The sequence below is a fragment of the Cnephaeus nilssonii genome (genome assembly GCF_951640355.1).
Source record: "Cnephaeus nilssonii genome assembly, chromosome: 16".
In the NCBI taxonomy this organism is placed as follows: Eukaryota; Metazoa; Chordata; class Mammalia; order Chiroptera; family Vespertilionidae; genus Cnephaeus; species Cnephaeus nilssonii.
The window spans coordinates 39,167,924-39,187,987 of NC_137087.1; the positions used below are offsets into that span (position 1 = coordinate 39,167,924).

Below are 20,064 nucleotides of genomic sequence, written 5' to 3' on the forward strand. Positions count from 1 at the left end.
AATCCCAAGCCTAGTGATTGACCTGGGAATCAGAATAGGAGAAGAAACACTGCCAGACTATACTGCTGAGGGTGGGATATACTGACCCTCCCAGCCCCCAGTAGGAACAGGGCTGGTCCAGAGTCAGTAGTTGAGGAGTGTAAAAAAGGTCACCTGTTTATTCATTCATTTTCAAACATTTATTAAGCACCTGCTGTGTGCTGGTAACTGGGGAAAGAGAAGGGTATAAGATAACTCTAGGTCTCAAAACATTCTACAAATGGAGTATATGGGCTTTGGAATAGAGGAACCAAACAAACCCCTATGCACATTTTCACCCACTAGAAAAAGCCTACCATGCTCTTGCCTGCTTCATTTTCATGTTGCAGTTTCCTCCTGTAAGAGGATCAGTGATATCTATATATATAAAAGGCTAATATGCAAAGTGTCCCCTCGGGAGTTCAACCAGGAGACCGGGAGTTCGATCACTTGCTATGACATGCGCTGACCACCAGGGGTGGCATGGAATGAAGGAAGGCCTTGGTCAGCAACCGGCAGCTGGGGAAGGGAGGCCCCGGCTAACATCTGGGGAAGGGAGGCCCTGGCTGCCTGCTGGAAGGAAGGCCCTGGTGGGCAGCCAGAAGGCCCCCGATTGGCCCTGATTGCTGGCCAGGCCTAGGGACCCTACCCATGCACAAATTTTGTGCACTGGGCCTCTAGTATATATATAAAAAAAGGTCAGTGATGGGAATAATGAGTGGCCAGGTCAGGCAAAGGGACCTCATAGCTCAGCCCATGGAAATGATCAGTAAGTGAGTTCTTCCACAAACCTTAATCAACATCATCATTCTTCCATCCAACAAACATCTTTGAAATATCACTTGTCAGGCACTGAGCTGGACACTGTGGGAGATACAAAGATACCTAAGACATGGTTCCTGCTCTCAGGTGGTCCAGCAGGGAGGTAGATGTGACTGATATAGACAGATAGCTTCAGTTGGCATCAGAGAGGTACAGATGAAAATACAAATTCAGGAGAAGGGGAGGCGACTTTGGGCTGTGGGCACCAGGTAAGGCCTTGAGGAGGAAGCAGAGGCTGAGCTGGGGATCACAGGACAAGGATGGACCGGATGTGGAGCTGGGAGAAAAGGTAACTCCAGGTGAGGGAAATGGGGTGGGTCAGCCACGGAGGCAAAGAGAACAGATCATGTCTAGGGACACTGCACAGCACAACTGGCTGGAACCAAGGGATGTGGAAGGGAGTAAAGGCAACCAGGCTGTGTGGGAAGGTTATGGTCACACTATAAAGACGTGAATGCCAGGCTAAGCTTCATTTGGCTGATACAAGCAACTTGGGAAGGAGGGTGTTAGAAACTGGACTTTGTAACGTCAAAAAGTTCATAATCCAACAACAAAAAAATCAAGTTGCCCAACAACTCTCCCGATAGATGTACCTCAAGACATGATTCGGTTGTGTGTGGAGAACAAAGGGGGCCGGTTGAGTCCCAGCTGCTGTAGGCTGACCACAGAGCAGATGGGACTATTCAGGTGGAACTTCCTGTGCTCCTGCACTTGCACACAATGTTCGTGCTAAGGGCACGGCCCTCTATCCTGACTCGCTTAATGGAGCCAATTATACCTTCAACTTTACTCAGTTGAATTCTTCCTTTAAAAGACAAAACTATCTCAGGACTAGTACATTTAAACACTGACCTCTTATCTCCGTAGCTAATAGGGGAAGGTTAAGTCGCTGGCATTAGCTCCTCTCCTCCTGGAAAGCAAACCAGTTGTCCCTTCTGGAGAATTCCTTTTAAGGAGGAGACTGATTTCTATCAAAATATGTGTACATTGCATTTTGTTAAAAGCCTATTTTTACGCATAGACTTGTCGGGGTGGGGGGAGGGGAAGAAAGATAAATTCTTTTTTTAAAAAATAGATAAATTCCTTTATGATCAGAAGCCACGGAGTCAAATGTTTATATTACTAGTATTCAGTTATTCAATTCTACCTCTTTTGTTTGTTTTTTTTTAAAGGGGGGGTTGAAATTGCAGGCACTAAACATCAGATTAAATTATGGAAAATTTCCCTTCTCCATTCTCACCACCTCCCCCTGTTCCCACTCTGATTTTATTAAGATGATTATGTCTTCCTATGGAAAGGAATCAAATACTTTCAGCCCAGAACATAACAAGAGATTCAAATGCAGAATACACCCTAGACCAGAACTCAAGGCATTCTTTGGGGCATTTCCTGTTTTCTGATTAGCTACGCCTGCTTCTCCCTCAGTTTTGTGAAGGTCACCATTGCAGCAATTAACCTGCATGCCAACTTCTGAGTAACATTTCCCTGAGAACTGAACAAGCACTCTTTGCCAAGCCAGCATGCTCCCTCTTGCACGGAACGATTTCCTTTGCTATTCATCTACCAGACGGTGTGTTGGACTCTTACTGAAAAGGCTCAAGAGACACTGTGACTCCTAAGGCTGGGTTGCTGAGCGGACCAGTGTGATTAGTTAATTTTGTTGTCAACTTGGCTAAGCTGTGATGCCAGTTGTTTGGTCAAACACTAGTCTAGATGTTGGGATGAAGGCATTTTATAGATGTGATTAACATTTATAATCAACTAGAGGCCCAGGGCACTGGTAAGGTCCCTGGCAGCTGCCGGCTGCCGGCCTGGTACTCCCTCCCTTCCCCAGGCAGGCCCCGCCCCCTGGTCGAACTCCCAGACGAACTCCCAGTGGAGGGGACAATTTGCATACTACGCTTTTATTATATAGGATTGTCTTTAAGTAAAGCAGATTACTCTCCATAATATGGATGGGCTTTGTCCAAATACTAGTAGTTGAAGGCCTTAAGAGTAAAAACTGAGGTTTCCTGGAGAAGGAATTCTGCCTCCAAACTGTGATCCTGCCTCTGACAGAAATCCTGCCCGAGTTTTCAGCCTACCAGCCTGCCCCACAAATTTCAGACTTGCCAGCCCCCTATAATCACATAAGTTAATTCCTTAAATTAAATCTCTCTCTCTCTCTCTCTCTCTCTCTCTCTCTCTCTCTATATATATATATATATATATATATATGCTAGTATATCTCTGTCTCTGTCTCTCTCTCTCTCTCTCTCTCTCTCTTTCTCTCTCTCTCTCTCTCTCTCTCTCTCTCTCTCTCTCACACACACACACACACACACACACACACACACACACACACAAACCCTATTCTCTGGAGAGCCAGGTGCTCATGGAAGTAACAGCTATAATGGTAACACATTTTAAATATTTCCAAAGACACACCATCACACAGAGCCTTAACAATTCTGCAGGGAAAAGGGCAGATGTTGGCCCAGCATTTCTGATTGGACTTTCACATCAGTTAACTCTCCATTTCTTTGAGCTGCTATCTCTGGGAGACATAAGGTTCAACCACTGACCTCAGAGTCCCTCATGTGAATTTAGAATAGAGAATCCCTAAGTTTTCTTCCAGGTACATGAGTCTTATGAAGCCCCCGAGTCCTGACTGGTTAGATTGCTATGTCTTACTAGAGGGCCCCAGGAGGTGTCATTTACAAAGCTTCCTTAACTCAGCTCTTTGGTAGGCAAAGTAAGCAGATCAGCCATGCAGCTACACCTGACCTCCCACTCAGAAGTACTTCTTCATCTCTGCGTCCCCAGGTCACCGACCCTTCGTTTTGAAAAATATTCACACATACACACAAAGTCACCCACTATTTGGCCTAGAATTTCACAGACCCCACCCCCACTCCTGAAGCCCACTCATGCATGGTTAACAGTTATTACGTACTATGAACTAGTCACTGTTCCCAGTATCTTCCGTGGACTGTCTCATTTAATCTTTACAACAACCCTAAGAGGTGAATTCTGTTATGATCATCCCCAGTTACAAAGGAGGAAACCAAGACACAGAGAGGTTAAGCAATTTACCAGCGGTCACATGGCTAGGAAATGGCAGAGCTGGGATCCAGACTCGGGCAAAGAGACACAGAGCAGTCTCCAAAGGTGGAGATTAATACTAGATAATGACCCCTTGAAGGCTGAAGCTGTATTTTATTAATATTGTTATTCTCCCCAGTGTGCTCACTACATAGTAATCCCTCCATGATCTGAATGAACTGGACTTCATAAGCTCATGAAAGTATTATTACTAGAGTTGCTAGAGGATGACTATGAAGTGCTCAGCACAGGGCCCAGGAAGCTCAACAAGAGCTAGGATTTCTTATTATAGCAGCTGGGCAGCAACCCTTGTGGACCCAGGCGGTTGTCCACGCTGTGGTGCCCTTCCTGGAGGGCAGGGCCCAGAGGAAGTGCTCGGGGGCACGGGGCACAGCCCTGGTAGAACAGTTCTCTCACCTGGCTCCGTTCCAGAGCTCTGAGGCCCCCTGGGGCAGCTGGTATGTGGGCAGTGTCTACTTCTCCCTGGCAGCCACCAGCATCTGGGAGAATCTCCACAAGAACCAGGAAGGCTCTGGGAAGGGCCAGCAGGAGAGTCCTCGGTCCTCAGGACTCAGAGGAACCCAGGGGAGCTCGAGACGTGCGGCCCGCCCAGGTCAAGCTGGCTAAAACAGTATCTCTGACTTTTCATTTCCCAAACCTGGCTGCCCTGCGGCTCCAGGAGAGGTTGCCAAACGGGTTCTAGGGGAAAGGCATTTTGGCCAAAAGGCAGCTGTGATACAAAGCAAGGCTGTGTTTGCACATTTCTGAAGCAGTCGCTGATATCACTGATCAACAGGAACGCCCAGACAAAAAGGCAGGCAGGGTCCCTGCTCCGCTTTCCGCATCCAGTGCCCCGCTGGCCTCTGGAGATGCCCTTTCGGGCATACAGCTCTTGGATCAAAACCAAATCCGAGGGAACTGCGGTCAGGCTGAGTGGATCTGAATGACTCATACAGAACCTTCTTCCTAAAGGCTGGCCCCGGGGAGTGGCCATGCTCCAGCCCTGCCAGCTGCCCCGCTGCAGGTGGAGGAAGCCCAGGTAGGCCAGGCTCCTGGACTGGCTGCCTCGATCGAGAACGGAGCCTTGTGCCCTTTTGGTTGGTTTGTTTATTTTGCATGTGAGTATCTGTTCTGTGTGTGGCACGCTAGACACATTCACATCTAATCCTTACAAGGGAGGTATTAGAAATCCCCATTTGACTGATGAGGAAACGGAGGTTCTGTGGTGGGAATTGACCGCGGAGCTAAGTAGCAGAGCTGAGCTGCAGCCCCAGTCCGTTTCATTTCCAAACCTGTGCTCTTTACCAACTCCTTGAGCTGAGGGTGCCAGGCGACCTGCCACATTTTCACCATTACAGCCGAGTGACGTTGGGCCATTTACTCCAACTCTCTGTATCTAGACTTGTTCATTAATAAATATTGACACCTAATGCCCAGGAATAATGGCTGCCATATATAGGGCTCCTAATATGCCAGGCACTCTTCTAAGGGCTTTGCATATGTTACTTGTTACTATTATTAACCTTCTTTAGAGTAAAATTAAGTCGCTTGTCCAGGGTCACTTGCTAGTAAGAAACAAAGCCAGAATTTGAATGCAGCTGTTCCGGTTCCTAAACCTTTTAGCCTCTCCTGCCTCTGCCTGTGTTTCTGAGGCAATATTTGCTAGACGATGGATGAAGGCTGCTATTCGGCAAATTCCCTTCAAACCCAGCTTGAGGAGATGGAGAGTTCCTAGAGTTTCCAAGGGGCAGCTCAAGGCCTGAGTGTCCTGTAAGAGGGGATGGAAAGCGTACCGTTGGGTCTACAATCAAATGAGAAAGTGTGCAAGTGCCTAGGACACGGGGGACACTCCCATGTGTTGGCTGGAATCATAAACTGCCTCCATCAGACAACGTGAAGAGGATCCAGGTCCTCTGCTCTCCCTATCTCCAAGAGATGGTATGAGAGAAAATAAAATAGCCTAGCTGGTTTGGCTCAGTGGATAGAGCATTGGCCTGCGGACTGAAGGGTCCTGAGTTCGATTCCAGTCAAGGGCACAGGCCCGGGTTGTGGGCTCAATCCCCAGTAGGCGGTGTACAGGAGGCAGCTGATCAATGATTTTTCTCTCATCATTGATGTGTCTATCTCTGTGTCCCTCCCCCTTACTCTCTGAAATCAATAAAAAAATAATATTAAAAATATGTATACACATATATTTTTTTTCTAAAAAAAAAGAAAGAAAATAGTCACAGAAAAGAACTTTGAAAATAAGCACAAAGCACTGAGTCAAAATCTTGCTCATTTAATCCTATCCCTCCCGGGCAACAAACGTTTAGCTAAATTAGGCTCCAGCCTCAGCTCCCACGTCCCATGTTAATAATCTCTCTAAATAGGATTTTTGCCATTGGCAGCAGTTTTCATGCACTGTCCTCAGCCCTCCTTCCCGTGCTATGCATGGCTTTGACCTCTGGGCTCCTTGGCGAGCTAGCTGGTCAGTTGCTGCAGGTTTGAGGCAGTGCTGGCATCGGCAGTTTGTGGATTGCTGCTGTTAGTGGGATGGGATGGAGCATAGACTGAATGAAGGGAGATGTCAAGCACAAAGAAAGCCAGCCATGCACACAGCAGGGTAAAAGTGTGCAGGACCAAGAGTCTCGGGACGGGGGTGCTAGTCCTTCCTTGCCTCTTCCTGGCTGCCCAGCTTTGGACACTCTTGCCCCATCTGAGACTCAATCTCCTCACCTCAAAAATGAGGACAGCCCTGGCTGGTGTGGCTCAGTTGGTTGGAACATAGTCCCATGCATCAAAGGTTTGTAGGTTCGATTCCTGGTAAGAGGTCATACCCAGTTTTTGGGTTTGATGCCTGATTGGGCGTGTGCCTAGGGACACAGGGATGTCACCCCCTCAGCTGGGTGTATGGGTCCCAGCTCCACCTGGAACCTGGTGTGGGACCTTGAATGAGGCAACCCACTCTCCCCAAGACTTGGTCTCTTCAGTCATAAAATGAAAACTTTCATTTTGGGGTGAGAATTAAATGAATAAATGTATGTGAAGCTCCAAGAGCAGTGTTTCACAGCTAGTAAGCTCTCATCTTCAATATGACCTGCAAATAATGGTCATGCCTCCAGGAGTTCACTCAGAACTAGGACTTGCACTAGACTGTAAGCTGCATGCGGGCAGGAGCCACGTCTGGCTTGTTCCTCATCTGATTTGCAGTGCTGAGCACACAGTCTGGCAGAGTGTGCTCTTGATCAATACTTGTTGAGTGAATTGATGTTTGAGAGAAGCAGTAGGAAGAAACAGCAGCAAGAGAGCAGGAAGAGAGAGACAGGGACTGCCCAGGCAGTGAAGACAGGAAAGCAAAAGGAAAATTTTTTATTTTTTTAATAATGAAAGAGAGAGAAAGAGAAATATATTTTTTAACTTATAGGTTGTACTACTGGGATGTAAAAAATGATGACAGTTATAAACCAGAGAACTGAGGTGAGGTGAAGTAAAGATTCATCCTGCCAAAAATATTAAATTTTTAATACTTTACATGTACAGTAATAAGTTAGAGTTTTGGCCACTGCTAATACAATGGCTCTGGCGTGGAATTCAGAGGAACTAATTCACTGCTAAGCTATGTCAGCTCCCAGCTTCTGAGTCACAGCATGTCATAAAGGCTTTCCTCGCCCTGTGGAAACTTACCCCAGGAGGGCTGGGTTTTATTTCTTTTCTTTTTTTAATCCTTTTGTTCTTGGTACGCATTCTTCCAGTTACAGACTGGATCCAAATGACCCCAACACATCAAACAACTCAACCCACTCAGCGTGGGGAGAAGCACTCATAATTTAACTTGGTTGCTTTCAGCACAGGTTGTATCTCTTCATCTATCATGACTCGGGGAATACGCAGAGACTCTTGAATCAGATGGTTCCAAGTTGAATCCTAACCTGTCTCTGCCTCAGTTTCCCCATGGGTAAAATAAATATGATAATAATACCTATCCCTAACAAAGTGAGGATTAAATAAGATCATACACACAGGTGTAGATAGTGTAAGAATTTAATAAATGATGGTGCTGGTCTATAGTAAGTGGCTATCACTCAGGCTGTCCACCCACCCAGAATCTCCGGGAGACCCAAATTGCTTTGAACATTTAAAGCACTTTCTACACACTTTCTTTTTACTCATGCTCATTGTGGGACTATTGATCTCTCCATTTTGCAGATGAGACAGCTGAGGTATAGAGATGCTGGGCAACTGTGAGTGGGAGGAAGTCCTGGACTCTTAACCACTGTAGCTGTTCGCCCGCTCTCTGTGCTGTCCAATGCGGTCATCAACAAGCACATGTGGCTATGCACATTTAAATGAACTAAAATTAAATAATATCCATAATCAATTCCTCGACAGAGACATTGAGGTGGTAGTTGATGTATGATCAAGACCAAGTCACCTCCATGGAAACCCAAAGCCCCATGCAGGTCCCATGCCAATTACAGGGGAGCAGGAGGAGGTACCACTAAGGCAGCCCAGGAGCAGACAGGAAGTGGATGCCAGTGCAGGGAGGGGCAAAGGCATGAGGCCACTCAGTCCCTGAGGGAGAGACAGTGAATGGCTCCCGACCTGACACGATTCTGGCTTCTCTGAGGCCCATGACCTGGGCACCATTTAAAATGTATATTCAACAATTGTATGGTAATGGATGGATTTACAAAGCACTTCAAAAAGCAAAAGTCTTTAATTTACTGAGTCATTAATGGTGTGCATGTTGTAGTATATACAGATCTCAAATTATAATGTTGTACACTTGAAAGTTATATAATGTTATAAACAAATGTTACCTTGACAACAAAAAAAACTAAACTAAATTTAAATTAAATGTATATTCATCCTGTGCTAGGTGTTGCAGAGGGTATAAAAATCCCATGCCTCTTGGCAGGGCCAAATCCCATGGGGATGGAGTAACTCACCAGTAAACCCAAGCCCTCAAGTGCCAGCACCCTGGACTCACCTTGAGGGCATGCACAGGAGATGCAGTAGATGAGGAAGAAAAACAAGCCACACTGATTGATTTTTGTAAGGCAGCGGTGGCTTCACAAATGACTGAGAGCCTGTAAAATGTGCTTTGAGAAATGTGCCTTTGAGAGTTCCCATGCTTCAGCAGGGTGGGGCCACTTTCCTTAGTGGTGAGTGTCTAAACTCTGTTCTCCCGGAAGTGAAGGGAATGGATGACTCAGTAGATTAAACATTTTTGCCTTCTGAAGTGTTTTGCAAATACATGCATATCCTGGGTTTGGTTCCAGACCACCACAATAAAGAGAGTATAATAAGAGAGCAAGTCATATCTTTTTGCTGGTGGAAGATCTTGCACTTAATTTGTAAAAATGCAAAACCTGTAAAGCAATAAAGCAAAGCACAATAAAATGTGGTATGCCTGTACAATCCAGTGGTCCTAGGGCAGTATCAACACGGCATGACTGTCAGGTTGAGCCACTGGGAATCTCTGTGACTAGTCCGATGGGGCACCCTGGGTAAACTAGTCCGATGGGGCACCCTGGGTAAATGAAGGTGCCCTGCGGGCCCCTCACCAGGTGCCTTCAGAGATGACGGTGAAGGAGACCCTCTGGATCTCTCTCCCCTCATACTTCACCATCCTTAAATGGAATCTCACAGATTTCCTGCTTATTTAAAAGGTTATTTTTTAAAATTCAACTGTATATTTTCAGATAACAAAGTAGATTTTACTAAGAATAGTCAGAAAACCCTCTATTGCATAAATCATGGCCTTGGGGAATCTCTATAGATCTACTCCGTTTCAGATGTGGGGGACGAACAAAATTTCTCTATCCACAAGGTTCTTCTGGCTGATCTAAGCAAATAAACACGCGGCAGATTAGCAAGAGAAAACAATCATATTCAACACACACACACACACACACACACACACACATATATATGTTAGAGCCCTTCATACATGAGAGAATCAGAGACCCCACAGGCAGGAGAGGTTCAGAGACCGAAAGGGGAATTGGGGTGTGTAAGACACCCTGAGCTAGGGATGAGCTAAGGCACTTGGGGGCTTCAAAGGGTCACTGCAGGACGATAAGAGCAGTCCTTTAGTAAGAAGAAGTTTGCCCTGCCATATAGGTAGGTCAAAAGAAGTTATCTCTGATAATACCTATGAAGGGCAAGTCCCCTAATTCAAATTCTTCTAGGTAATTGGGGCGGGATGGAGAGACAGAAGTTTCTCTTGGGCCTGTGGCTAAAGTTGCCTTTAGCTCAAAGTAATTGCATACCACAGAGGTACATTTCGGGGTGACTCATTCTGGACCCCGAACAGATAATCCATCATAGTCCCATTTTTCAAAAGAAGAAAAATAACATTTTCAAAGAGGTCAAGTGGTTTACTCCAGACTACAAAGTTGATAAGCTCATTAGAGGTGGGAGGGGTCCCAGCAATATCTAGGGTTTCACTCCAAAAACTGGTCCAAATGAAATAAGAGGTATTTGGAAAAACAAGTAATAACATGAGAATTCATGTTTTAAATTTTTATTGATTTCAGAGAGGAAGGGAGGGGAGAGAGAAATAGAAACATCAATGATGAGAATCATTGATTGGCTGCCTCCTGCATACCCCCCATTGGGGATCGAGCCTGCAACCCAGGCATGTGCCCTGACTGGGAGTTGAACTGTGACCTCCTGGTTCATAGGTCAATGCTCAACCACTGATCCACGCCGGCCGGGCTAACATGACAATGATTTGATGACCATCTGGACAATAGCAGTAGCCAGTCCACAAGGCAAAGATGTGAGACAATTCTACTGATGGAATGGACAATATCATAAGGATGGAATGAGAAAATCACTATAGTTGCAACAAAATGCTCCCTAGGAATCTAATATTTCATATGAATGCAATGCTGCCACATTGTAAAAGCACAATTGATTGAGAAAATTTCCTCTCAATCAATCTTTTCAAGAGATTTGACACAGAAGCAAGAGATAAGCAAAAGGAAAATGGAACTTAGTGGCAATGTTCAGCAAACTCATCTTTAAAAGACAAGAAACACACACATACCAGGTAATCTGACTTCAGAAAGATTCACCACAGTGTGTACTGTAAGGATGTAATCTGTTGCAACACTGTTGTAACAGGAAGTGGTTGAAACAACTTACCAGTACATGTCTATACCAAAAAGTCAGGAATAATTCAAACTGTTTAGAGTGTTTACCTTTAGGTGGTAAGCATGGGGAGAGAAAAAGAATAGGAGGGGGGTGATGAGAATTTTCACTTTTTAGTTGTATAATCCCTTCTGGATTATTAGTTTTTTGTTGTTGTCTGTACATTTTTAATTTAAACTGACAATTACATATTAGTTATTGTTATATATTTATATGTATATATGCATTACACAGTATAGCAGCCATAGTCCAGATGTTCCCACTCTGAGTTCACAGTTGTTTCTTCTGTCAGGTTGTTGTCAGATGAATGAATGAATGAATGAATGGATGGATGGATGGATGGATGAATGACTTTACCACTGGATTTGTACAACCAAAGGAGACTGGAAAAAAGACTAGAATTAATATAATAAATGTAATTGTTTGGATAGACTATATTTTCCCAATTTAAATGAAGTCTTCCACTTTCAATTGAATGTTTATAGCCTTAGACATGTTTTTAGTCATTTAAAATTTTTGACAAATAAGTCAAATTTTAGTATAGTGTTAAACTCTAATTCCTTTATAATCGATATAATGTGCCTCAAACAATGACATCACCTGGATGAACCCAATATGTGTTTACATGTCTTTACATATCAATGGCAAATGAAAAAGACTTTTCATGTTATGTCTCTATTATGTAATAGCTTCAAGGGAAAAATTTTTAACTTAATACAAGTCAATAAACTCTGATATAACATGACTACATGATATTTACTAACCAGATTCTCAAGACACATTGTCCTTTAAGAATCCAACTTTTGCTCTCAAGTTCTTTTTTATTATTGATTTTAGAGACAGGAAGAGAGAAGGAGAGAGAATGCAACACTGATTTGTTGTTCCACTTATTTATGCATTCATTGGTTGAGTCTTGTACGTGCTCTAACAGGGGATCAAACCCACAACTTTGGCGTACCAGGACGACGCTCTAACCAATTGAGCTACCTGGCCAAGGCCCCCAAATTTCTTCCAACAAAACAACCATTTGGCAACTTTGAGTTTCATTTCTTTCATTTCTTGCTTATACTCACAGGAAGAAGTTTGAGAAGAGAAATAGAGAGATAAAACATACAAAAAAAAGAGTCAGGCATAGATTAACCAGAAACTGGAAGAGAGAAGCAGTCAGGTTCCTGAGGAAGAGAGAAAGGTGCCGAGGCTCGATCAGGAAAGCTGGGCCCATCAAGGCTCCCACTCTCTATGCCCTCCGCTCTCACTCTCACCCTCCTGCCCTTACCAATGATCGTGGACAAACAGAAAATGATAAAGGCTCTTAAACTCAGATTTAGACACATCAGTCCAGTCAAAGCTGGAATCATTTTACAATGCCTGGGAGAGTGCCGTCACTCCAGCCACTCCTGTCCCCTTCCACTGCAATTAAATGTCATAGAATAATAACCTTCTGGAATTACAATGGGCCTTTTGAAGATGATCTGGTCTAAAATCTCCTTACCCATTTTGCAGAAAGAAAACTGACATCCAGATAAATTGGGTCACTTGCCCAAGGTCATTCAAATAGATCCCAACCTGCAGGCATGCTTTGCACATGGCTCTTTCCCTGTGAGCCACCTAAGAGCTACAGAGCATACAAAAAACATCCCAACTTTGGAGAGATGAACCATTACAGAGAGGCACAAAATAACGGGGAAACAAACTAATCCAAAATAACAGCTTCCCCCCACCTCCTTGGTGAGTGACAAGCTGAGAGGGGCTGTTTTACGAGTAATGGTACCTCGGACAATTAAATTGCACTTTTTCCTCCTTTACCCATTTCTCACTGGCACGGACTACAAAAAAGTGCATGTTTCTCTTACTTTGAACCCACACAGACCTTTTTTGATATCTGAAATTTGGGGATTAACAAATACAGTTTTTCCCTCCACGGGCTTATAGAAAGTACCTCAATAGAGTTAACCTGAGAGGTCAATCAATGAACCGCAAAGCCCTGGGGGAAATTAAATGCCTTCCCCGAGAATCGGTCCCCTCCCCTGACCTGCACAGGTAAACCAACTCGAGCCAAAGCCAGGGATTTGGTCTTGTCAGTCGCCTAAACGCAGACGTTGAAAGAACCTGCGTTTCTTTAGAGGCTGAGAAACTTGAGACCCAGCTGGTTAACACTGGGTCATCGGATTTTAAGCCGCCAGAACACGAACATTCCGAAACAGGACTTGAGAAAAGGAAGAAAACTTTGTCTTACCCTTAAAAATAACAGAAACAATAGGATCCGGTTTCCCAAATTTCGTTTTGGGGATATTGATGGCAGATTCCACAATCACACGAAGCATGGCTCTGAATGGGGTGAAAGCAAGTTTCAGCGAAGGAGGTTTGGAGCCACGGGCGCTGGCACTCCGGGCAGCACCGCCCTGCGAGAGGAGGCTGGGGAGGACCTGAGCGAGGGAAGGGGAAGGCCAGGGCGATGGGTGGATCTCTGACGGGCTATTTACTGAAGCCCAGTGTAAACTGATATCCAAGCTCCCGGGGCCTCCTCAGTGCCGCAGGCACCACTTATGAATTGGGGAAATGTGGAAGTGAAAAGGACCAAACCTCAACTAAAAATAGTTATGTGGAACAAATGAAACTGAAATGGATTGGGAACTAATGAATGTGGGCACGTTAGGAGACCTCTAAGTAACAATTCGTGAAACCACATCAATTGGCTTTCTGCCACTGCTTTTATTCTTTTCTGAGCTTCATGGAGCTTTAAAACTTTACTTAATCATTTTTAACTTTTTTTTTTTTTTTTGCTTTTGCTGTTTCTTCTCTCATACTGTCGAACACACCCATTCAGCAACAACTTACAGAAAAAAAAAGTTTAAAATCCGTTCAAGGGTGCCCCCTGCTGTATAGCAGAGGAATAACTGAGTTTAGTTCAAGCCAGCCCAATCTGGAGGCAGTAATAATGGGTTTACAAAATGGGTTTACAAAATTGGCTGATCCTTCGCTTTCCAAAAGGATTCATCATAGTATTTCTTTAAAAATCCTTAAGTGGTAAGAGCTGGGCACCTAAGTGTTCATGGTCCAGCAAATGCTGCTAATAGTCTTCAATAAAAATGAGAAAACGGCTCTCTACTCTCTCAGGACCTAAACCTGAGAAGTGTCTTTCCTTTGTTAAAGAAAAATATATATGGTCAATGACACTTATTAAAGCCTGGTAAGAATGACTTTATTCAAGGTCAGAGGGGCTACTGAAATAGGTATAGGGACCACTGCGAAGGAATTGTGCAGCGGAGGGGAGAGACTGGGTTCAACTCAGATAGAGCGAAAGCAAGTGGGAATGTAGAGCCAAGGAGCAGGACGAGGGACAGTGGATGGGAAATTACTTTAAGGAAACACCAGGGAGAAGGGATTCTGGCTAAACTGACCTAACAGGATTCTTGCTGAACACAGGTCAAGGTGACTGGAAATCCCCTTGGGGATGGTAGATGAGAAGTCATCGGGTAGCGAAGGTGTTCAGATGTGGAGGGTGTGTATGTGGACCTGGGATGTTCTGGTTAAACTGACTTAGTAGGGTTCTTGCTAAAACTAAATTTTACAAGGAAGTGCAAAATGGGCCTAGGGGAAGGTTCAGGAGCTCGCTAAAGTTTGGTCAAGCAAAGAATCTTTGTCACCTGGAGAGAATGTTAGGCAGCGTGCCTAGTGATCAAGGCCTGGGGTTAGTAGTCAGCCAGATCTGAGCATGGGTCCTCTTACACCATTTTTGAGATATGTGGATGTTCACATTTCTTTATTTTTTATTTTATTTTTATTGATTTCAGAAAGGAAGGGAGAGGGAGGAGGGAGAGAGAGATGGAAACATCAATGATGAGAGAGAATCATTGATCGGCTGCTTCCTGCACACCCCACACTGGGGATTGAGCCTGCAACTCAGGCATGTGCCCTGACCAAGAATCGAACTGTGACCTCGTGGTTCATAGGTCAACGCTTAACCACTGAGCCATGCCGGCCAGGCAGTGTTCACATTTCTTAACCTCTCATTTCTGCAGTTATCTCATCCATCCTCCTGCAGAGGCCTGGAAACCACATTCATTTACCAAGACAATCAGGTTTTACATGTAAATCTATAAGATTCTAACAAACACTGTAAGAAAAACACTTAAGGAAAAATATTTCCTTTTAGGAAAATCATGGAAGAGTAAGAGCTAGAGATAGGAGTAAATTAACACAGTGATCAGCCATTTATTCATCGCAAATATGTTTGTTCGATAAACACTCGAGAGTCTGCTAGTACCATGTGTTGGGTGCTGGGGCTTCAGCAGAGAATAAGCCAAAGTTCTGACCTGCTAACGCCCCGGCTGGTGGGGACCACATGCTAGATCTCACACGTCTATCAGGCACTGCTTTCAACAACTCCGGGAGCTAGAGCTCCTAGCTTCATCTTTCCAGCTGACGAAGTTTAGGCTCAAAAGAGTTTAAAACGTGAGCCAGGATTCAAACCCACTGTCTTCTGAGCCCTACTCCCTTTCTAACTTCACCTCAGCCGAGATCTCATACTTTGCTGTTTCATGATTCCTCACATTTTGTCAAGTAAACTCATGCATTAATGTAAGTGAGTGGCCTTTGGCCTGTCCTGGAGCTTTGAGGCAAAAGGGACAGAGAAAGAGAAATATTTAGAGGAGAGGAGAGGGGTGGCAAAAAATCTGGACATGTGGACACAGTAATCGAGGTAGCAAAGAGGATTTAGCAGAAAAGAAATGAAGATAGATTCATAATATGTCATTCCAATTCCAATTTTACAGAATCTTAGCTATTATTTAACCGCAACATTCAAACTGGCATACACAAAGGGTCAATTGTTAAGATCTGTTTGCTGAAATACTGCTTTAAGAATTACTTTGGTTGATAACTAAAATGCTTTTGAGAACTAAAAAACTAGTTTTAGTAGCTTAATTATAGGGTTTTGCATAGTGATAGATGCTATTTTGAAATAATTTAATATATAGTATATTTAAATTTCATCCCTTTAAAAAACTGTCTGGTGGTGACTAAGTCTACATGGGGGGCAGGAAGGGCTAAAGTATTCTATAACATTTGGCATCATCACATTGTCATTATGTGAAATAATTGAAAGAGCACTATAAGATTGGAATGAATCTGACCTTCTTCAAGTAAATATTGACATATTTTCTAAAATACAGCTAGAAAAAAATGAAACAGGAAAAGTTAAAATCATTTTAAGCCTTGTGCTTACTTTTAATTCCTCATCAAAATGTTTGATAGGTAAATGTAAGGGTCTTCATTCATTCATGCACAAATGCATCTCTTCAGAAAACACTTATTGAAAGTCTACTTGGTTCCAGGCCCAATACTAACTACCAAGGTGATTACGATACATTTCCTCTCTGCAAGAAGCTCACAGATAGTTACAGCATAATGAGTGAGTATAATGATAGAAGGAGACAAAGAAGACAGGGCAGGGGTGGGCAGGCAGGGTAGGCTCCTGAAGGAGGTGACAGCTAGACTGAGTATTAATGGTTGGATTGATGTGTGCACTTGTGTGTGTGTGTGTGTGTGTGTGTGTGTGTGTGTGTGTGTGTGTGTGATCTGAGTACAGGTCTTTTACCTCCTTAGTTAAGTTTATTCCTAGATATCTTAATTTTTTTGGTGCAATGGTAAATGGGAATTTTTTAAGTTTCTCTTTCTGTGAGTTCATTATTGGTGTATAAAAAAAGCCATACATTTCTGGGTGTTAATTATGTATGTGTGTGTGGATCTGAGATAGAGTTAAACAAACACACATGGTGATCGTGGGGAACCTCAAGACATTTGATTTTGGTGAACTATCATGTGTGAGGTGAAACAGTCAATCAGTGACCCTAGGCAGGCAGGCAGGCAGGCAGGCAGGCAGGCAGGCAGGCAGGCAGGCACCAGTCCAGAGAACGAAACAACTAGCATCCACTGAGTGCTCACTACATGCCAGATGCTATTCGTCTCACTTAATTCTTCCACTGTCCTATCCTATGAAGTAAGTACTATTTTTTCATCCCCATATTACAGATGAAATAACTGAGGCATAGTTTGGTCAAGCAGCTTGCCGAAGTAAGTGGAGCCAGGATCTGAGCACAGGCGGTCTAGAGTCCATGCTCTTCACTCCTGACACCATGACCCACTGGCAGTGCGGACTTAGTAAAGATGCATTTTTCAGCAGGGTAGCAGAATGATTGAATTGTACACAATAGTCTGAATACAAAGAAAACATTTTGTGGATGAAAAGGGACTCTCTAATAAATCTAACCAGAAGTAATCTCACAAGGTGATCTGATCATAAATTCCTAACTGGACAGGCCATGGTGCGTAGTCATGCTTCAGGCCTGTAACTTCCCTGGGAGGAGGTTATCTTTGCTTTATGCAAGCACTCCGTTGTTTTGTTTTGTTTCCTTTCATTTTGCATCTAGGTTAAAGCACCTTTGAAAATGCCCCCTTTTATAGACCCCTCAGATGCTGAGCCACCTTCAACGGAGCATATAATCTTAACTATCATAAAGTCCAACCATAGAGATTTCCCCATCTTGTTTTCCAATCTTAATTCCCTACTTAAGTCAAAACATATCAAAGAAACTGCAAGCTGTCATTCTGGAAAACATTTTTCTCAGTCTGTTGAGATCCTGCTTTCAGGCATGCCCTCTGTTTGGCTCAAATAAATTCTTATAAAAATGTTCTATGGGTTTGGATGTTCTTACAGTGACAATTTTAATAAACCCACAGACTTAAAATTAAATTTTAAAAGGAGCTAAAACAGGCAGAGCAGTGAGTGTTCTGAGAGCCACCCTCTCCAAATAGAATGCACAAGAACCAAGGCAGGGAGTAGCACTGACTGGCTAGGTTAATACGAATTCTCCCATATGAGATTAGTCAGCGAGAGGAAATCTCTAGCCTGCTTGGCTGTTACATTTCTCTCTGTAAATGAAAAAAGATAAATTGTGAATCCTTGACCTAGGATTCCTCTGAGCTCACTGTCAGCATCAAAGTACTATCAACTTGAGAGGTCTTGTGCAAACTACCACCTCCTCCCACTTTATGCCCCTCAGCACCTATCTGCAAAGAGCAAACATTGATTTTCAGGTCTAATAATGACAATTAAACAAGCTACCAGGCCAGTGAGTCTCTGGTGCCAGCCCCTCTTCCTCAGGGGTCCCTAGTCACATGTGTTGACTTAAGAAACTTCCAAATCTGTAGAGAATTTTTATAAAAGTTTATTTGAGCAAACTGACCACATGGTTGGGAAACAAGATCTCAAATGCTCTGGTAAATGATAGTTTTGCAGTTTCATTTATACATTTAGAATTAAAGAAGGAACATAAGGAAGATTACATGAAAGTTGGAGAAAGCAAGGTACAGGATAGTTAACCAGATTATTTGCTCTAGAGGGTGGTTATGACTTATGCATGACTCATGATTAACACCTAGATGCACAAGGACAATGGACAGGGCTTGCTTAAGGCAAAAATAAACCTTTAACTAAATAAGTTATATGTCTGCAGTGTGTCTACCCACCATGACCTGCTCAGTTAGGAATGTATGATCAGATCACCCTGTGAGGTTACTTACCAAATTTAAATCTGGATTTATTTGATTTATTATAGAGTCCATTTTTTGCCCACACAGAGGGAGCTCCTGCCAGAAAAGAGGGACCTGGGGAGCAGATGTATAATTGGGGTATCTGGCCCAGCAGGCCCAGGCACAAGGCCCTCAGATGCCGGTGTCACCCCTCTGCACACAGCCCCTACCACACCCTCTCTTCTCTACTCATTTGGCTCAAAGCTGAGCAGGGTGATTTCTCTGTGTGCATGTCTTTCTAAAAATCTTTGTAAATTTCTATGGAATGTAATTTACCAGAATCAACTCTGGTCAATGAATAACATTCACACCCTCACTTACCTGTTGCCCCGACTTCCTCCCACTCCAATTCTATCTGACACTTCTAACCAACAGATATGAGACATCCTTCTCTTCACCTTTTCATCAGAAATGTGAACTCTTTGGAAGCAGGGACCAAACTTTATCTTCTTGCATTACATATAATAAAATTCTTAAAAATTCTCTATATGGTTTCTCATCCATTCTATTTAGTAACATAGGAGTTCGTTGCTTTTTGAGTAATAACGGTTAACATCAGTTGAGCATTTACAAAATGCCAAGCACTTTACATAGATTTTCTCATTCAATGCTCATAACCACCCTATGAGGTTGATATTATTTGCATCATCTTACAGATCAGAAAACTGAAGATCAGAGAGGTTAATTTATTCAGGACTACTAGATAACTAGAGGCAGGAGCTAAACTCAGTCCTAATCTAGAATTTAACTAGTGTGCCTGATTGCTTTCCTAGGATGTTTTGCTACTGTATCCTTTTATCTATTGTTTTAAATCTCTGGTGTGTTTGGTCTGAAAGTAGGCCCTGCCAAACACTTTCTGGGCCTCTCCGTTTTAGCAATCAAGTTCTCAAAACGGCTAACCACGACCCAGACTTGGCAATAGATGGATCTCAAGCCAGAGGGCAGCAATCTGTAACAAAGGCCTGATTGGTTCCTCCAGGCCTCACAATCTCAGTTTTCAACCTGGGCGTGCCTGTCAATTCGCCCACCTAGTTCACTCCCCATTGCGCCACCCCTGCCTCCTGTCAGGATAAAGGCTCAGCCCAAGGGAAGACTGGGAAGCTGTGCTCCTTTGCGGAATCCAAGGACACACAATGAGTGAGTTCCGGTTCACAGGCCCTGGGTTTGTCTCACTGAGCAGAGGAATTTGCTTCATCCCCAAAGCGGATCAACACAAATCGGCTCCTTACAAAGAAACACCGACTCTGAGGTCTGAGCCCTCAGAAAAACCCAGAGAAAGCCTTAGAACTAGGCGGCGGAGCCGGGAGGAGGCGTTCCCATCCTTGACCCCGCCCCTAGCCCGGCCCCACCCTCCTTCCGCTTTCAGGTTCCAAGCCCCGCCCCTGGTAAGCTGCAGCCAATCGG

General features: G+C 43.9%; 1 protein-coding gene across 2 annotated transcripts in view; it reads right to left on the bottom strand.

Moving 5' to 3' along the window:
• Nucleotides 1–13,557, bottom strand: part of MYOF (myoferlin) — a 131,193-nt gene extending 117,636 nt beyond the window's left edge. Inside the window, exon 1 of one of the 2 annotated variants that reach the window (XM_079793650.1) lies at nt 13,304–13,557. In XM_079793650.1, coding sequence (XP_079649776.1) covers nt 13,304–13,391 — 88 coding nt within the window. In that variant the 5' untranslated portion in view covers nt 13,392–13,557. The remainder of the gene's footprint in view (nt 1–13,303) is intronic. The other variant, XM_079793652.1, reaches the window with a different exon arrangement.
• Nucleotides 13,558–20,064: the final 6,507 nt, after the last annotated feature.